The sequence below is a fragment of the Typopeltis vanoorti genome, chromosome 8, assembly GCF_054136105.1.
Source record: "Typopeltis vanoorti isolate ZY-2024b chromosome 8, IOZ_Tvanoo_1.0, whole genome shotgun sequence".
Lineage (NCBI taxonomy): Eukaryota > Metazoa > Arthropoda > Arachnida > Uropygi > Thelyphonidae > Typopeltis > Typopeltis vanoorti.
Window position 1 is genome coordinate 133,483,532 of NC_143556.1, and position 21,141 is coordinate 133,504,672.

The window sequence follows — 21,141 nt, forward strand, 5'->3', positions numbered from 1 at the left end:
ACCAGCCTATAATGGCTGTTAGTGATGGGGAAGTGCCTAGTTTATCTTTCATTTCACGTGTTACATCAATACGATGTTATTTGTCTCCGATTTCAGAGCTCTAATGTACCCTGTGTAAGTCTTATTGTCAGTGCAATAGATTTTTCCGATAGCTGTGAATTTATGGAAAGGACAGATCTTTTAGAGATTGCAGAAAAAGAGTTCGATAACTTTTGGGCTGGTTCGTAAGCTGTTTTGATGTTTAGTTTTTAAAAGAAGGATGCGATATGAATGAAAATATCTCCACTGGATGAGAAGAAAGATAAAGTCCTCTCGTGTTTAATATTTGTGTTTATACGAGGAAGCTAATATAACTGGGAGATTTTTAAAACGTTTTTTTTTCAGTGGTAGTCATAATGGATAACTACAGTATTCTATATGGAAAAATATTTTTTCATCTTACTTTCGCTCTAGAATGCATAATTGTCAGTTACTGAAATCAAATATCATACAAACTTTCGGCTGCGGCTGCTAAGAGATTTAGTGTGAAGATAACGACTACCCAAGATTAGCTACACTCTTTTTTTTTTATCCTAACAGCTAAGAAAAGCTGCTTTCCAACTGAGAAATAAATTTTACCTTTTGTTGGCATTTGTTAGGGAAATTGAGAAACTATGTAATTCTCGTTGGCTGCGTTTTCAAACTGCAAAAATAGCATCCTATGTTAACACCATCATGGGGAGATCTAAAGCTGGCTTGAGATGCAACTATTCCTCTAATTTCTTCATAAATTAGTAACAGGGTATCCACGAGTCGATGGAGTGACCATATAATAATACTTCACAAATTCACGTGTAAAGAGAATCCAGCTGATCAACTTATTGAACATAAAAGGCACTGGTATAACAAACATAAGTAATTCTCATTCACGTGCGTGTCTCCTATCCATGAGGTTGACTACCATGCTGTGAAGACCCCATCTCTTCCGCATAATACTATTATGTAATTAGTAAAGTGTTATGCAATAGTATGTATGTATGAGGGTGGTCTGAAAAGTTCTCGGCCTAACAATGAAAAAACGAATTTATAATTTCAAATTTATTTTTATTTTTCAACATAATCCTCCCTTAAGACTAATACATTTCTTCCAGCGATGCTCCAGTGCCATTATCCTGTCCCTGTAGTGGTTCTCAGTAAGATCTGCAAAATACCCCTCTACAGCTGCAATTACCTCTTGATTCGAAGAAAAACGCTGACCAGCGATTTTTGGGAAGAGGCATAAGTCAGAGGAAGCCAAATCTGGTGAATAGGGTGGATGTTCCAACAATTCATAGTGCAGATTCCTTAATTTTCCCATTGCCAAAACCCATTTTCCCATTGCGGCTTCCATCTTGCGCAAAGCTTTTTCATTTGCAATTCTTCGTGAAAAATATATCCATGTTATTTTAAAATGCCTATAGTCTCAGCTATTTCACGCACTTTGATTCGCCGGTCATCCAATAACATATGGTGCACTTGATGAATGATTTCTGGTGTTGTTACACTTTTTGGCCGTCCTTCACGTGGATCATCTTCAAGGTTGGTACGGCCACGTTTAAACTTGGCAGCCCATTTCTTAATTGTCGAAAAAGAAGGAGAAGAGTGTCCATAAACGTTTATGAACTTCGAATGAATTTCTTTTGGCAATAAACCTTCTTTTAAAAAGAATTTTATAACCGCACGATTCTCAATTTTATCCATTTCAAGGGATACAGACAACACTTGCTTCAGACACCTGTATAAAACAAACTAATTTATAGAATGACTTGCAATTTCACATGGATGCTTATGACAGATGTACCAACTTAGAAAAAAAAATCGTGCCGATAGTGTTGCCATCTATGGCCGAAGCCGAGAAAGTTTCAGACCACCCTCGTAAATAAGTACCGTATATTCCGGCGTATAAGTCGACTTTTCAGCATTGAAAAAAAAAAGTACTAAATTTTTTAGGTCGACTTATACGCCGGGTCAAAAACTGATTGCTTTCCAAGAAAAAACTAGTACGTATCATACTCTGTTAAATTTATTAACAATATACAAAAAGGGTAAATAAGTAAAAATATTTCAACTTATATCAAATTTTACAGAAAAAATTATTTACATGTTATATAATTATTTATTTACAAAAGAAAATACGTAGGTAACTACATAATTAAAATTTAATTTTCACTATCTGAATGTATGAAAAGTTCACTGTACTCTGGTTCTGTAATTTCTTCCGGTATATCGTCATATAAATTGTATTCGTTTTCTCCATCAGATTTAGCATCAATTTCGTCATCATTGTAAACAAAATCATCTTCCAAGCCATCTAATTTGTTAGATATAGCACATTTTTTAAAAGATTTTATTACTGTATCTGGTTTTATTTCATCCCATGCTTTCGCTACCCATTCACACATAGTTACCAAAGACGCATGTCGCATTTGTCCTCCTTTTGTGTAACTTTTCTCTCCTTCTTGCATCCACGCATTCCACTGTTTTCGTAAACTGTCTTTAAATGGCTTGTCCAACGGTTGCACTAGTGAAGTTAACCCATTTGGAATCACTGCCATATTGGTATTATTCTCTCTTAATAAAGATTTTGTGCTCTCCGTTAAATGGGATTTGAACAAGTCCCACACTAAAAGACTTTGGATTTTTTAATGCACCTTGTCGTATATTCCAAATATTTTCTATCCACAGCTTAACTCCTGCTTCGTTCATCCAACCATTCTCATGAACATGGACAAAAACGTTTCTTAGAATTTTGATCTTCGGCATTGTTTTTCTTTTAAAAATTATCATAGGTTTTAATTTAGTACCATCAGCCATACAAGCAAGTACAACTGTGAAACGGCTTTTTTCATGTCCAGTTGTTTTTAAAGAAATAGTTTTACTTCCTTTCAGTTCCACTGTTCTATTCCCGATCATGTCAAACATAACTGGAGTTTCATCCATATTCCCCATTTGAGACAATAAATAATTTTTTGCTTTCTTTTAGCAATTATAAATCTTTGAAAACTTAATAACTTATCATCCAAATCCTTTGGCAGCTTCTGTGCGATTTTCGTTTTTAGTCGAAGCACTAAATTTTTCCTTTCCATAAACCGGCTACACCAACTCACTGTAGCTTTGAAGTTTTCGCTGTCCTTTTTATTTGCTTTGTCCCACTTCAAAGCAAATAAACGAATATTATATAATGAGTCCATTTTGGCGATTTTCTCGAACCCAATCCACAACATTATTTTTCAGAATAGGCCACTTACAAATTTCTTTCCGTAATGCGCACTTATTTTTTGGTATTTTCATTATTAAAGTTTCATTTTTTCTCCAATCGCGAACTAGTTTTTCGTTTACTCCGAACTGACGTGCAGCAACACAGTTAGTATTTTCTTTTGCAAATTTAATCACTTTGCATTTAAAACTCGCGTCATATTTCATTCTTTTAAAAGGAGCCATTGCACTTTGTTCACTATTGGTCAACTGGTCAATACGAAATAAAATTTCTTTTGTCAACTAGGTATTTTATATCTTTTGCTAAAACAAAGAAAGGAAGGACTAAAAAGGCAGTTATGATCTGGTGGTTGACGCCTGTATAAAAATTTTACTTAAAAACTGTCATAATTTTTATTTTTAAAGAAATTTTTCGAGTCGACTTATACGACGAGTATGCTATAAAAACTCAAATAAACTAAAAAAAATTCCAATATCGACTTATACGCCGGAATATACGGTAACAAAATGCCTTTTATTCTCTCAAAGGGAGAAGCGGAATTCTTTTGGCACTAATAGCTGAGTTCATAGATATCAATGATTTTGAAGACTTCGGGAAGAGAGAATACAACAGTCACCTGCAGCGCCATGTCGAGTTCTTTATCCAAATATGTATTGCTATCTAAAATAGTGAATATCGAGTTCTTTATCGAAATATGTATTGCAATCTAAAATAGTGACCTCTACAGTTGATTTTTCTAAGTTTCGGATTAAAAGTCCGATTTTCAGGAAGAAAAACCTTACTTATCTGAGCTAAAGATCCATGAACTTGGGAACCGGAAAAAAAAAAAAAAAAAAAAAAGATCTCGAAAAAAAAGTCCTCTTGTAGATTACTATAATCAAAACTATAATGGTCTTTCTTCTGGCAGTATAGCATTATGGAACCAGAAACATTATGATAAGCTAGAGGCGGGGCATTTCTTACACTTTTCCCGAGACTGGAGGGGCCCAAGTGCTCCGGGTCCCCTCCTTATTGTTTAGGACCTCAGTTAGAGCCTCATGCCCCTGTGCATAAGTACGGTCCTGTCTAGAGGTAACTATTTTTGACAACAACAACAAAAAAATAGAAGTAGAGTTTAGTTGTTTTGTAAATGCATCATAATTTTTAATACAGTAGTTTTTATTATTATTTGACACCTCCAGGGAAGTCCAAGGGCTCATCGGGGGACGACACCTGCTCTACAGCTCTGTAGCTCCACTGCACACTACACAGCAACTACACCAACGCCATCTACCGCCGACGACCACCACTAGTATTTCCACGCACACTCACAAACATCCATGCCCACAGCGGGATTCGAACCCGCAGCCTTTTGGCTGGAGAGCGAATACGTTAACCACTAGGCCAGTCATATTTATTAATCCAAAGCATCTATATACATTCAGAATAAATATATATACAACTATTTACAGATATATTTACAATATGTACATAGCATGCTTTTCAAAGGAAACGTTTTACATTGATATTTCATTTTCATGTACAACACTATAACATGATCAGAGGATATTTCCGCCTAAAGTCCTTTACAATACTTTGAGCAGTCATTTCTCTTTATACAGCGTAAGTTACATATTGATTTGATACAATGATATTACTTATCTTTAAAAATAAGTTGCTATTTACATACATATATATATATATATATGCGATGTTTGTTTCCATATACAATTGTTTTATATTGGTATTTCATTTTCATGTACAACATTATGACAAGCCCAGTGTCTATTTCCACTAGGCCAGTCAGGCCGGCAACGAATAAAATCCTTCCTTCCTTCCGATTTCCTTCATATTAACAGTTTCCTACTCATTTACTTAAAACTGTTGTCCTAAAATTTTACCTCTTGATCATTTGATTCCTGATTACATATTCTATTGTCGATTACACAATACCACACTTACTTATTGCTTCACTTCGTAACAAAAGATATGAAAAGAGAAGTATGATAGGTCAACATTTAGCGTTCAAACGTAGCTTACGTTTGCCAAACGAAACCTTGAAAAATTTGGTAGCCATTATTTAAATTAAGGGGATATTAAATCCCACATTATTTCAAAACCGAATAAGAAATTCAAAGATCGGAATCAGAGTTTCATGCTGAATATAGTAAACTATAAAAGTTTCGGCGGATTGTAGCGTAAGCTAAAGCACATAGTTCAACACTAGGGCAACTCGTTGCAAAGGTGGGTAAAGTTTTGATCTCTATTCTTAGTATTTCCCATAATGTAAAACACATCTCCTAGGAGATGTATTATGTTATACATTATGGTGGAAGGTCACTACCCAGACCGGTTTCGACCTTTATTGAGGTCTCATCAGTGAGTAGGTAGACCTAGATAATACTGAGCTTATAGCGAAAAGAACTTATATACTTATAAACCATAATGTGTAACATCATACATCTCCTAGGAGATGTGTTTTACATTATGAGAAACACTAAGAATAGTGATCAGAACTTTACCCACCTTTGCAACGAGTTGTGCTAGTGTTGAGCTGTGTGCTTTAGCTTACGCTACAATCCGCCGAAACTTTTATAGTTTACTATACTATATTCGGCATGAAACTCTTTGATTCCGATCTTTGAGTTTCTTATTCGGCTTTGAAATAACGTGGGATTTAACATCCCCTTAATTTAAATAATGTTACATCGCCGAAGTGAAGCCTATTGGCTCTTTATTTAAGTAATCTTTGGTAGCCATCTTGACAAAAATGTGTTTGAATGTGCTTAGGTGGCGGAATATTTGCATCGCCCAGCGTGAGACTACACTACTTACTGGAAGCCTGGAATATAATGAAAATGATCATGTTCGGTTTCTAGAGGTGGTATTCTGGTTTATCTCCACTTGGTCTTTGTCCAAGGTACTCATGCGCAATAGGTAATCGACATTTGGGTTGATGATATTAATCATAACTTCTTTCCACAAAGTTCAAATAAATGATCCTATGGTTCATACACAAGAAACAGTAATTTGTTTGCAGCAATACTAATTAATGAGAACAATTCAGTGTATATTTTAAATTATGTGATTGCACAGTAAAGTAATTAGACTTTCTTAAAGTACAAAACTGGTTTTAAAGTCGCTACATCAGTATCCATATCCACAGACAGAGTAAATACAAATTTTCTTCATGGAGAGAAAATTGGAAACCAACCGCGCAGTATTTCTGAAGATTTCCGCTTACCATTCTCTAGCATGAATTTTGCTAACGTCTGAAAGTTACTGCTGTAACAGTAAATGTCCCTTGATCTGGTGACGAGGACAATGGAATCTGACCTCCATTTCTGTACAGCACGTTCCAGTTATATTAACAGATTCCCAACTCAACTTAAATCTCACAAGTGTGTGTGTGGGGGGGGGGGGGGGGGAATGAGACCAATTTCGTACTGTCCACAAACTAAAGATACACTTGTCCACATAGAGTGGAAATTTATTTGAAAGTAGCAATCATCTTCAAAAATCAAACATTGTAGTGGGTGATTTTAAATAGCATTTATATAATGGGTATTCTATTAGTTCATGTCATTCCAACTAAATATTTCGTCTCTTGGTCTTTAACGAAATTAAAAAAACAAACAACATTAAGTTTGATTCCATTGAGTCTACTTTGATTTCACTTTTTAAAATCTCATTTCAACGATTTTCTCCCTTTTTTAATTATTCACAAATGCGACTTTCTTTCTTTCCTAAAGAAGAGGATATACTTTCACTCCCCTTAACAACAGTCCTAGTTTTTACCCTCTGCGATTACGTAATATGGGACGGATATATGTAGGATGTAGAAATCAGATCGCACGTGTCAATTAAAGTGCGTTGGTGTTCACGATAAGGAAACTTGAAAACTTCCGTCGATCCCACGCCTTTTCATTACAGCATACAAAGCCCTTGCACTTGACCTCCATTTAGGTCAATAAAATTGTATAACAGAAATCTGTGCACTACAGAACATTCATTAAATGCAACTAAAAACAGAAACATCACATAACATTCTAGTATTTTAAATACTTTAGAACACTGATTACTAGCATTATGAGTTTGCACTTATTAGATAAAAGAAGTAATTGGATAAGATGAAAAAATGAAAGAAACTAATTACGAAACTTAAAAGAATACCAATTTCCATAAATGTAAGATTTTAATTCGCATAATGATGATACAACGGTCAGGATTCCCGCTTTAATTCGGCACCACCTTGTGAAACAAATACATTACTGGTGGTTACAATGTATATTTGTTTGTAAATGGCGTTTGTTTTTTTAATGGCCAGTTTGCGGGACGAAAAACCCTTCACCTCTGTATGAGACTGGCTAACTCATCTTCAGATGAAAAGTCCTGATAAAGAGTTTTATCAGTATTATAAATTAATTTTATAAAACTAATTAATGACGGAAATCACTTAATTAATTTTATAATGTCTTCTTTCACTTACGTCTCGATATTTAAATCAATCTGATATAAAGGTTCTTGGTGCTCTAGGCGAATTCAAATCAAAGTGTTTCTAACCAAAGGGCATCGTCTACCCCGATTGAGCTACGGAGGTTATAAATGTAGGAGAAACGTATGAAAGAAAAGCAGTATTAAGTCTTTGTAAGAAAATGCATCAGAAAATAAACAATCTTGAAATTATATCACATGCATAATCTACACACGATTGTTATTTTTAATTAAGGCGACATCTAAACGGTACTCCAAGTCTCTTCAAATTTTCGACAATGTGTTGGAAGTTGGAAAAAGATCCGTGGAAGAACATTTAATGACCGATAAAAATACCTAATGGGTATCTTTCTCATTACAACTGGACGCTATGAATGGCCTATTTATGTAAGTAAAATAATTTAAAATCCGTTTAATACTCGGATGTATTTTTAAAACGAGATAATTACATCAAATTTTATTTCGCACTTTCTTATATTCCGTATTTTCCGTACGGTTCATAGGATATATAAATGATCATGCAGAACTTTCGTTTAAGCTTTAAAGAAAGATTTTTATATTAGTTACATCTTAAAGTTACTCGTTAGGACATACTTATATCACTTAGAAACTCATTTTGTGGCAGTAATAACATTGGCAGGTAAAGAATATACATCTTCAGAATTGCTCTAAAAAGGTTAAAACAAAGAATATGAAGTCAGACTTTTTTTTTTTTTTTTTGCACACTACAGTTCATTTTGCCATGAATCCAGGATGTGTTCTGCTATATAAGTGAATACAACATACTAAAACTACATTAGACTGGTGAATGATTATGACAAATCTAAGTCAATAAATCAACCAAATCAGCGCCAGTTGAATTTACGATCGAAATCGTAATCATACGAAAGGTGAATACAGACGATTGTCCTTCTCTGTCCGCTAAAACTTGTCAAAAAAAAAAAAAAAAAATTGAAGAAGAGAAGAAGAACAGAGGATGTTGGTAGTTAATACAATACGGACAATGAATGACCGTTCTCATTTTTTTACTGAGAAAATGGGAATTTAGGAGAAGAAAATGAAGAAAATATATAACCCCGAGATTTTCAGAGTGTGCGCGCGAGAGAGAAAACAGAAGGGAAAAATTCCGCCGAACGAATTAAGTTGACATGTTCGAAGGGAAGAAGCGATGCAAATCAACAGGTTCCAATCAAGTAATTTACGAAGGAAACTAAACCAAACCAGACTAAACCAGGTTAAAAAAAAATCACAAAGACTAACAGTTTATCACAAGTGAAGGTGTCACTTAGCGAGCAGTATCATTTGCTTAAAAAAAAAAAAGAGGCAGTCAATCCCTATGAAACCAATCTCTAAAAACTAATGAATATATACATTTTGAGAAGATTACTGGAAAACAATCCAACATATTTGTAGAAAGTTTTTTCACCTTGGTTACAAAGTTCATGCTTTCCAAGAAATTATATATATTGCGAATGAAATATCTTCACGACTAGACTATTTATAGAGGCTGTTGACTTTAAATCAATTGCTTTAGTCTTCTACAATGCAAAACACATTTAATTCTGGACACGTACCGTATTTGCCGGCGTATAAGACGCACTTTTTTTCTTTAAAAATAGGTCTGAAAAATAGGGTGCGTCTTATACGTCGATACTCAGTTTTTTATTACTTTCAAATTTTCTGAAAATTTTCTCTGTTCCGAGTTACGCGATTTCTTTCTTGCTTCCTTGCGGTGTGTGAGAGCATTCCAGTTACGTTAGTTATGTATTCCAGTGTTCCAGTTATGGTTAGATAACTTTTGGTCTAGGCGCTCTGGCAGATTGTTGAAGAAGCTTGCCCTGCTACTATTGAAATCCTCACTAAATTCAGTTTTGTTCTCACAGAACAGAAGATATTAAAAATAAACTCAAGGAATTGAAAACTCAGTTAGCTGTAATTCCAGGAGGTCTAACTAGTCAGCTTCAATCTTTAGATGTCTGTATTAATAAACCATTTCACGGATTTATGAAGGGGAAGTGGAACACTGCATTCTTCATATTTTGTCTTCAGATTTTGAGGTTACGCCATCAGGAAGAAGGAAGAGGCCTAGCATTTCGCAAGTTTGTGAGTGGATCAAAGCTTCATGGGATGCTGTGAAAACTGAGACAATGGTTAAATCATTTAAGAAGTGTGGTATTAGTAATGCACTGGATGGTACAGAGGACAATTTGTTGTATGAGGACTAAGATTCTGATTTAGAAGAGGTTTCAAGTGTCTCTTATTTAGCTCGGGAGATAAATTTCTGGGTTTTGACGAAGAAGATTAAAAGGTGGGTACTCTTTCCTAGTTAGATTAGGTATTTGTTGAAAGTAGACTTACTTATTACTTTATATTTGAAATACTGTAAATTCATTAGAATATTCAGTGATAAAGTTTTTTTTCCTAAAAAATGTGTACAAAAAAGGGGGTGCGCTTATAGGCCGGTGCGTCTTATACGCCGGCAAATACGGTATATTGCTACGCATTATATACAGGAAGGGCCTACGAGGCCGGTTTTGACTTTTATTGGAGTATCATCAGTGGGACTCAGAACAGAAAGATACCAAGGCTTAATTAATACAGAAGCCATATACTGTACAAGTAGCAAAAAGATGAATCAATTTATTATTAAAATACTTGGATCAGAGATAATCGTAGAAAGGTATATATATATATATATATATATATATATGGGCCGCCCGCCCGCACACACACACACATATTCAACATAAAGAATATAATACCACGAAATGTGAAGTACTGAAATCCTCACTAAATCAGGAGTATTTGTATAAAATAGACTGTGCATATAGAATTACTTATGCTTACAAGCCGGCTGAGAAAAATTAAGCAAAAGAGAACATGCGCGCGCACGCACGCACACGCTTCGGACAGCAATAACATAAATAACATTTATATATGTAGGTAATATGTTCGTACATTCAACGTCACAGGGAATATATGCACTTCGCTTCAACCCTAAAGCAGTAAAAGAAAGGCATGATTAGCAGCAGTGAACAACTTTGATTAAAAAAAAAAAATTAACCAAAAAGCATCGAATACGAAGCACATTACTGCATGCCAGATCAACAACGAAAATGATACGGAAATATCACATGAACAATAACTTGTTTAATAATAGTAACTAACAGAAGAAGAAAACATTAAAATATATTGTCTATGTATGTGTTAACAGTCGTATGCAACTAAATACCGATATTTAAGTTTTTTTAATCAATTTTGAAGAAAGTTATCATAAGATCAGAAAAATTACATAAACTTGTATGTCATCTTTAACCATTCCATTATTTTTTCAAAAATGAACACATGATATCATAATGAGTAGTACATTTTTCTTTGACGTGGTCAAGATACTGAATGTGTTGCAAATGCTTATATGCTTGCAACTTCTCCTTAAATACCTACAGGATCTGCCGAAGTTACCACTTTATAACCACATTTTAAAACTGCAAGCCTTGGGACACGGTACAATACGTGCGTCACAGTTCGATAGCCACGACTATATCGTGCCCAAAGACTTCGATTTTCAAAATCTGGTAACAAACTTGTAAATTACGATCTAAAAATCATTTCTGAATTTTATTTGTTTAAATTTGTTTAAATCAAATTCAAAACGAATTGACAGAAGTCGATTTAATTTACAAAAGAAGTTTATATCTCTATCTTTCTTTACACTAAAATAAATAAAAAAATAGAATTTCTTTAAACATTCGGTCTTTTTGTTTTGTCGTTAAAAATTATAGATGTAGGATATATAACTGAGTATTTTAGAGAAAAAATAATCCAAGTGTCAATGTAAATCCCGCCCACGAAAGGTTAAAAATGTCGATTCGTATCCTGTTCTTATATTGATCGCATCGTATGCACTTGCGTCATTAATCTCTCCATTATTATTTTTTTAATCTCGATAAGGTAAATTCCGAATGTCAAAGTACCATTATGGCCAACGAAAGAATATTCTTTAACGAACAACAAGATCAGTGACTAATGACCTGTTCTTTCGAAGAAACTAGTAAAACAAAATCAAGAGGAGATTTCCATCATAACATGCTGGTTTTTAATTAAAGTCAAAAACCGAACAAATCATAAATCATTCGAAGATAGGACGCCTATTGTTTTCAAATGCTTTCGTACTTACCAGCGTGCAATAACCCTTTCGTTGAACTAGTGGACAGCACGTAGGGCAGAACCATTAGCTATAACGATAACGCTGCAAGCGTTTATCAGGTCGATTCCCAATTTCTGCTTTCCTAATAGGGAAGAATTCTAAGTTGTCGGGAATATTAAGATTCATTTTTAATCTAACACGCATACGAGAGACCTGAGAGTTAGGGAAAAGCTACATTAGCCAATTTGTTATGGCACAAGAATGATTTGGTTAATTTTGGAATGTTAAAAGTGGGATTTACACATTGAATATGGATATAAATAGTTGGATAGATAAATGATAAAAAAAAAGTATGTTATAGTTCAAATATCCAATTTCTTAGATATACTACCATCATTCATAGAATGCACTGCATCGTCTTATGCAGTATTACATGTCCGTTCCAGGCTACCTAAAGCAGACAGCCAAATTTAAATATTTATGTTCATTTCAGCTCGATTATGGGTCAACAACAACAACTCAGTGTATTTGAGCGTGGCATAATATTGGCTTAGTGTTCGTACACAATCGTGTCCAGTGTACACCATCAATGGGCAAATGAACGATTTTATCCAGTCTGTATGGCAATAGCCTGCTGGACTGATTAGATAGTGTTCCCGGTCTCTAACCAAAGGCTGTATGTAGGGTTCGAATCTTGCCATGAGCAATAATGCTGTGGATCTCGATGTGTAACTACAAACCTGTTTACTGGAAGTCTGAAAATGTCTTGAAAAAGATCCATGGTTCGTGTTTAGAGCATGGTTTCTGAATTACTTAACACTTATTCTACGCATAGTACTAATGTACAATAGACAATACAATAGATAATGTACAATTGTCCGTTGCAGAAAAATCAGCTTATTCATGCAAGACTGACAGATTACAAGAATCGCGGGCCTAACAGAGGGAAGGGTGTATAGTCGGCAGTGCATATGGCATTCATCTGCAGATCATAGAGGAATGTACAATGCATCGGATCCTGTGAAAGCTGGGGTCATCCCCGCTGAAAAGCTCATCAAATTCCACTCCTCTCAGCTAAAATCAAGCAGCAGCTATGTATACAATGGGTAAAAAAATATCGACATTGAAGAGGAAAAAAAGTGGTTGTCTGGTTAGAGGACGCCAGTTGCAGTTAATCCACATTAACGCCAGACTATGACATAGCGACAGCATCATGAATCAACTGAGTTATCTTTCTAGGGGAGGATGTGAAAGGTGGGAGTGTTTTATTGTTCATACACTCTCATGGTAGAGAAACCCCTGGCGGTCTAACCCTCTTGAATATCACTGCCAATCAAGTACATTATTTCATGCTCACAGTTTTAGGGAATCACTTTAAACAAACATCCGCGTCCTTGCAGCATCCTGAACAAGGCACGCCTAACTACAGCCATAATCAATTACCTTGCTCGCATCCAGCGACATACCAGAACTACTTTAAATACTGCTATGAGCATCTCACATGGTGGTGGTATAGACGTTTTCATAGCCAGAAACTCTGGTTTTTCGTCCTGCAAAACATGCAAATCGGCTAGAACACAAGTAATTAACGGGCATAATAGACTAGCCTCATAGCCTTAGTTGTTTAGGTTCTAATTCCAAACTGCTATGAGCAATTGAGGAAATAGAATGTTTCTCCTTTAAAACTGAACTATTTCCAAACAAAATATTTGGAAAACATGATAAATGCTTATAAATCATTTTATAAGCATCTGTAAAAGAAAACAAATCTTTGTCCTGGCAAAATAGCTTTGGGGTGTCTAGGCTAACAGACCTCTTAAAGGCAGTCCCCGCTCAATTCTGTCTTCAAAAGACATAGCCTAGTAGGCTCCAACTGAATAGCATTCTATCTGGTATCCGGAAAGCCCTTAACCAGTCTATTTCAAAAACTTTAAAAAAATCTACTCTTTTAAAAAAACTTGCTCTCGAAAGAGAAAGGAGCAGCTCTATCAATTTCCAAATCTAATCATAATGTGTCACCAAAACACCTAAAATTCAAAATATATAATATGCCCACCACTACGACTCCTCTCTTTGTTATTAGAATTCAGTTCCACAAGCATTCAAATACATTATAGATGATGCGATCCACAACAAGAGATGAAACTTTTCATAAGTAGATTTCAACATTTCTCCTCTTCGTCACGGGAAGAGATAGTGGTGGATTACACTTAGTACTATCTCCCCTCAAAAATGACCCAGGAGGCAGCGACACCTAGGTGCCTTCCAGTTCCCAGAAACAAAACACAAATATGAAAACGAATTCGGGGTAATGATCGATATCTACTCTGATCCTCTTTCCTGAAACGTTTTACACGTTAACATTAATTAAAAAACGAGAACCCTACTTCATAAATATTACGCCTCCCAAGTCAAATCGGCCGATATTCATCTCCATCCCAGGGTAAGGCCTCCCTACAGGAACAACCCACCTCTTTTTTTCTCCATCATATCACCAAAAATGGGAAACTTCAAAGCGACCAAAAATACAGCCATGCTTTCGAAAATGTTCGCTCGCCTTTTGGTGGATGTAGCAACTGTGCATGGAAAGAAACTCCGATCCGGTCTAATATAGTAACTACCCCTCAATCTCAAATTATTTCCTAGTTTCCAAACGTAATTTATCCTTCTTCTCTTCGTAGTGAACAGATTAAAAAAGCAATTGCAAGGGGGGGGGGGAAGCTAGGATCGTTTGCGGTTAAGATAAATGTAAGACTAATTCATTATTCTCTTTTTAACTGCTTTGCATTCTCTGGTCGATTTCTGTTTGATGGGACAGAAAACTGGAGTTTATGGAAGGAAACATTCTACTGGCCAACTCAGCTTCAGTTAAAAAAAAAACATTAAAAAGTTCTTCCTCGCGTCCTGGACGAACTCAAGTCTTTCCAACTCAAGGTATATCTTGCGACTGCGCTAGAGTTACAAAACCAGATAAGCTTGATTCTTTCCGTGCTTAATAAGTAATCCACAGTGACTCATTTAGATTATTCTGAAAAATCATTCCTTAGCCATCATTCCAAATTTTTCATTTTTTTATTTCATTTTAATAATATTAATACGTTACGTTCTCCTGTCTATTTTTTTTCACGCGCTTGCTGTTTAGTACAAATGAACTAAACGTAACATTATCGTAGTTTCGTAACTACGATTTACGATAGTTTCGTAACTCTTTTTTTCTTAATCACCAAGTCATTTTTTAACTTTTTCCTTCACACAATTTTGAATTCCTCATATGTGAGGCATGAGGAATTCAAAATTGTCTACATAGCAAGTTTTCAGTAAAGAACAGGCTAGCGTGTTTATAAATCATTTTAATGACAATGTAAATATTATTACCATATACAGATATTCTATGCATAATTCTCAATTATTGTAAAATAAATTTTCCATTTAATTTGTGTTTTGTTTATTCAAGGATGTGAAATTCTGTAGAGATGAAAGTAATACAAGAAAATCATTCGCGTTTTTCGATCATTGCACTGTAATTTATTTTCCTCAGTATTCTCTAAAGATGACCACCCATTATTTTCTCAGCAAGTTAAACTGGTCTTATAAAAAAAGATTTTTTTTTTTTAAAATACTCACAGCATAAATGACCAAGTAATGACGCCATGCTGATAAACTATTTACCCAATTTGCAATTTGGAACATAATAAAATGGAAAAAGAAAAAGACTAGTTTCGTACCTCGACTATTCAAATTATATGTTTGCGGACAGAAATTCAGGATGCAAATTATAAACCATATATATGAAGAAACCATTGTGTTGTTTCTAGACTAGCCCTGAGAAACGGATCAAGTTGTTGTTACTATAATTCTCCATTGCTGTAACTGAGATATTATGTCACGAACGCGTGTCTACTATACATCGTATGGTGACCGAACGTGCTTGCTCTTGTTAGTTTTCAATTAGTTGTCAGAAGCATTAATTGTATTTCTCAAAGCATATTTGACTTCTCTTGCAACATCTACTCGAATTCAGTAAGCATGTAATTTAATTCTCATAGTTCTTCGCTATGGATTTTAAGTTTCACTGTTTCTGTTACTGCGTGACGAACACAAGTATCTTGAAGATAAACAGGTACATAAACGTTAGAATGAGCTGACTTTTTTCCCTTCTGATGGCGTAAATTTTCCCTGAGAAATGGTTGCATTCAGAATTATTGTGAAAGCTTAAGATACGAAATGCCGTAATAGCGTTGTGTAACCCAGTGCTTCCCAAACTGTGGGCCGCGGCCTCCTTGGGGACCGTAAGTTTTGCTGAGGGAGCGCCGTGAAATAATGAAAACAAATTTAAAATGTTTTAAGACTAAGTAGTTATTTTTTTTAATCTTAAAAGAAACGTATTTAATTATTATTATTTCTTTTTTTTTGTTATTTTATATTTTAATGGAAAAAATCACACATTGGTGTTGGTTCACAAATTTTGCTTCCTGCGTATTTCGGCGCTTAATGAATATTATTAAATATATGCTTATTCATATAAGTTTCATTTCAAAGGTATTGTTGATAAGAAGAAGCTCAAAAAAAGCTCACAAACGCAAAATCTTTAATATAAATTGTATTGAATATAAATAAAATAAATATTATAATAATATATGTCTGTATTAGATTTTTTTCGATGGGGGGTGTGAAATATTTTAATTTTTCCAAAGGGGGCTTTTACATCCATAAGTTTGGGAAGCACTGGTATAACCCATTAAATATTATTATTATCTTTTTTGTTTTTGAAATTTTTTTGTTACCAGATGGCACACTACGTGGGGGAAATTTAATTTTGTATTTCGGTTAACATATGGACTAGTTTGTGATACAAGATTAATTCTATAGAGGCTAGACATTTTTTAAGTGTCTTGGAAGAAAATAAAATATTAACAACCAGAACAAAAATGAAAGTTCTTTCAGCTTTAAATGCTGTTGATAATGAAAAATTATGTATGACAAGGAAGAATCTGAAATGTTGATTACAAAAACTGAATGCCAACAGACAATTTTGAAAGAGCTGCTGTCTTCTGAACAAACTTATCTCCAGAATCTTGAAGTACTCCAAAAGTATATTAATCATCCATTACTTGAAAGACAGGAAGTGCCTACGCATCAGCTTAATGCTGTTATTTTAGATATGCAACTTAATCATCAGGTTATTGTTGAGAAGTTAAGCAAAGAATGTTCTGTTGCAGAAGTTATGCATATTGTACCTTTACAACTGTATATTACATATAGCAAATATGTAGAACAAACTAGTGCAATCATTATGCAAAATAAGTGCAAAGGACTACCATGGGAAAAGTTGAAAGATTTACTTTTTTTACCACTCGAACAAGTGGCAAGGTATCAGATATTACTAGAAGATCTACTCCAGACATCTAACAGACAGGAAGATTACAGCAACTTAAAAGATATCCTTAAGGATGTTCATTACATCACCACAAAAATTAAAAGCTTTTTGGATGTTCAAGAAAATCTTCACAAAATGTTAAAGATTCAGCGATCTTTAGTTAGTGGCCAGTCAAAAATATTTGTTCCAGGAAGAAAATATATAAAAGAAGGAATACTTATGAAGGTTAGTCATCAAGGTGATTCTGCTCATGAGAGAATATTTTTTCTATTCAGTGATGTCATTATGTACTGCAAACCACTTCAGAAGAATTCTACATTGGTAGCTCCTAGGTATTTTGGGCCATATATTCTTTGGAACACTGTTCTGTGGAAGTGATGGTAGGAAGTACAGAAAGCCAAAGAATGCTATTTAAGCTTAATTTTGAACATGATAGCCTTCTTCTTTAGAGGCAGGAGTTAGCCAAGAATTGGTTATGATAATACAGAGTACTGTCAGGAAGCTTCAAGAACAGCAACAACAGTTAATTCAAAAAGAGTACAAAAATAAATTGCCTCCTTTAAAGAGAGCAGTACTTCTTCGTCGATAGTGTAGTCAACCCAGATGGAAAGAAACTCAAGCATAAGGAGAAGTATTAGGCAAAAAGAGGTAAGTGAGAAGAAAAATCAGCATATAAATCCTGAACCAAAAACTAAGTCCACATGGAAAGCAGTTAGACCCCTTACATTTAGATAAACCCTGATGACTTGTTCATGAATTATCGACAAAAAGTATTTCTGTTCCTGGATGTGATCTGCAGCCCTGATGATATAATAGCCTATAATTTTTATATTATTCCTTAATAACATGTTATTGTTTAATATTCATAAAAAGTAAGTAATCCAGGGAATCCATCCGTACAATGGGTACATGTTCCTTTGTTAATCATGATTCTGCACATCGGCAGGTTCTCTTCCCATTCATGCCCAGGATTTCTTTTTGTTGTTGTTGAAATTTTCTGAGTGATTTCACAACACTTGTACACATTACTTTCCTTGCCTTCTGCCATTGTGAAAATTAAATTTAATTCTGAATGCTGTTATTATCATGCATCTGTAACATTACATGGTGTTAGCAGGTTATCCAAGTTTCAGCACGTTACTAATTCCTGTATCCACAAGAAAGCACAAGTATGTATAAATATATAAGTTGCATTCCATGTAGTGTTAAGTGAAGCTTTATAAAAAGGAGCCAACCTCTCTCTCTGTTCTTTATATGCTTTTTTGTTTTGTTGGCAATAATATGTAGTACAAGATTTATTCTTTCTTTTCATGTATGTGGCCTCCATCTTTCATAATGGCATTTAATTTATCAAGTATTATATCAAGCATTTTATACACTTTTTAATATTAAACTTTATCTCACTCAAAAAAAATAAATAAAAATCTGAGACCTCCAGGGAGTTAAGGACTCATCGAGGGAGACAGTAAATTATCCAATCCAGTTATGAATTGGGTAATTAAAATTTATTCTACATATCTGGTTGAACTGATATGAAGGATAACTGAAGATAATCGAAGAAGTAATTTTTAATTTGTGTAGTTGAATTCATGAAAAAAAAAACATTGCCAACTTAAATACAAGTTATTGCAGAGAAGAATCGGCATAAACTATAACTTGTTTCTCAGTTTTCTCTCATTGGAATCTAATTTGACTGACCTACTCAGACATTTCTTTTGGAAAGACAGAGATGCTCATTAGGGTAATCATGGCTTTGCTTAAGATAATATCTTTAATACACAAAACTGTTTATGGGATAGTCAGTGTAATAGTTGAAAATATTCAACTATTACACTGACTGCAATAAGAGAATGACAGAATTGGAAAAGAGGCAGTAAATACCTAGCATTTTTTTTTAAATGTGCATCTCATTAATTATTTGCATTATTCAGAAAAGCAAAAATCTTCCTTATATTAATAAGAACACAGCCATCTTTGAATATCTTATTTGTTTAATTTATTATTATTTCGCATTTAAAAACATAATGGCAGGCTTAGGTGCTGGTGGTTATTCACACTGATACTTCACGCTATAAGCAACACCAGAAGAGCAAAATAAATAAATTTATTGAGTTACTAATACTAATCGCAAGATTTCAAACCAGCATATTCAGAATGCAAATTACATCACACAACACATTACTTGATTAGACTGTTGCAGAAACAATTTAAAAAAAAAAAAAAATAGCTAAGTGTGATCTACATTTGGTGTGTGGTTAACCAGTAAAACAACATCGCTCACGTCCTTAAGTATAGAATTTCTTCAGTAATAATAAAATCGGCATAAAATAGAGGACCAAATGGTTGGTGTTTTGAAATTACAGCCAAACAACTAAGGCTATGAAGACAGTGTATTATATCTGTTGCAGGTGTTCCTTTTGCCAGTTTGCCTGTTTTGCGGGAGGAAAAACATGCCACCTTCGTATGAGACGGGATCAAGATAAAATGTGGAAATCTCATTATTACTGCATGTCTTGTAAACCTAATCTGACCGAAGATGGTTTCAGGGGAAAAGGATAGTCTATAGCTTTTTTGGAAGGACCAATGATTTGGACTAAATGATCATGCAACAGATTGCTGCATGATCGTTTGAAAAAGCTGTGAATAAGCTGAAAATCTACCATAAGACTGGTAGTTCATCCTTTAGCTCTTCCAACACCTGCTCCATCGTCAGTGCATGATAATATTAATGAGACAATAAATCTTCTATGAGATATTATCTTAAAGAAAGCCATATATATTTGAAATTATGGCGAAAGTAATCAAGGCTCTGAGACCAGTGTATTATATTTGTTACTTGTGCGTGTTCTTCTAGCCGGTTCTGTGGGATTAAATCATGAGTTTCCGAGAGTAGAAAAAAAAAAAAAAAAAAAAAAACCCGAACTGTCTGTCTTCCACCTCTAGGTCTTTCTATCAATGAGTGGAGTAGTTACTGAATGAGCTCTGAGTGGCTGAGTAGTAGAATACCCACTTGCCAACCAAAAGGCTGTGGGTTCGAATCCCACACTGGGCATAAATGTTTCTTCAGTGTCAGTCCCACTCTGCTTACTGTGATCAGAATTTCCTTAAGAAGTTCCATGCTTGATTTGGAGAGCAGGGAATCCGAATTATTTAACCCTTAACCCGCCAAGTGGTGAAAGTAAACGACATTTGTATAGCACATATTCCTGGATAGGGAATAGGAGGTGGGGGGGGGGTGAATCACAAAAAATTTTCAGGACTCAGAACAAGTTATTATGCTCACAACAACAATAAGAGAATGACCGAATTTGGAAAAGCGATAGCTAACATCCCAGTATTTATTTTTTAAGTGTGATCCTAAATAAGTTTGTGCATTACTCTAAATAAATAAATAAATATATATATATATATATATATACACCCATTCAAGACACCCCCTCCAATTTTTAATGATATGTTCAAATAATCAATAGGAGTTCCATACAGGAAGAACAGTATAAACAGCATGACTCTTTATGTTATGCATATTCACATGTGTTTTCTTGAAGTTAAAAAAAGATTTTGTATAGAAAGTTATTTATTTTTTTTTATTTATTTTTTTTTATTACACAGAAAATATTCTATTTTGTCCAGTCTGTAGCTACTCGCCCCGGGTGAGTGGGCAGGCATATTTGTCGAGTCCTGCTTATTATGCATCATTGCATAATCTTCAATCTGAATTCTAAACAGCATAAGGAAACAAAAATACGAGGTAACAATGCAAAAGTTCTTTCCCCCTCCTCCTTTTTTTTTTTTTTTTTTTTAATTTTCAATGTAAAACCCACAAAAGGTTGCAAACCTACAGTGCATTTTTAAGTACCTTTAAAATGTTAGATAAGCCAGGAATCCTGCTCAAGAGACCAAACATGG

At 34.5% G+C, this 21,141-nt stretch overlaps 2 protein-coding genes across 5 annotated transcripts in view; one reads left to right on the top strand and one right to left on the bottom strand.

Annotated features, from left to right (window-relative positions):
• Window positions 1-21,141, bottom strand: part of BckdhB (Branched chain keto acid dehydrogenase E1 subunit beta) — a 459,582-nt gene that overhangs the window by 220,575 nt on the left and 217,866 nt on the right. The window lies entirely within an intron of this gene.
• Window positions 25-17,610, top strand: LOC150104362 (putative protein tag-52). The gene is given in 3 exon segments (XM_090397042.1): window positions 25-220; window positions 16,725-16,883; window positions 16,886-17,610. Coding segments are annotated over 3 exon segments (1,080 nt in total).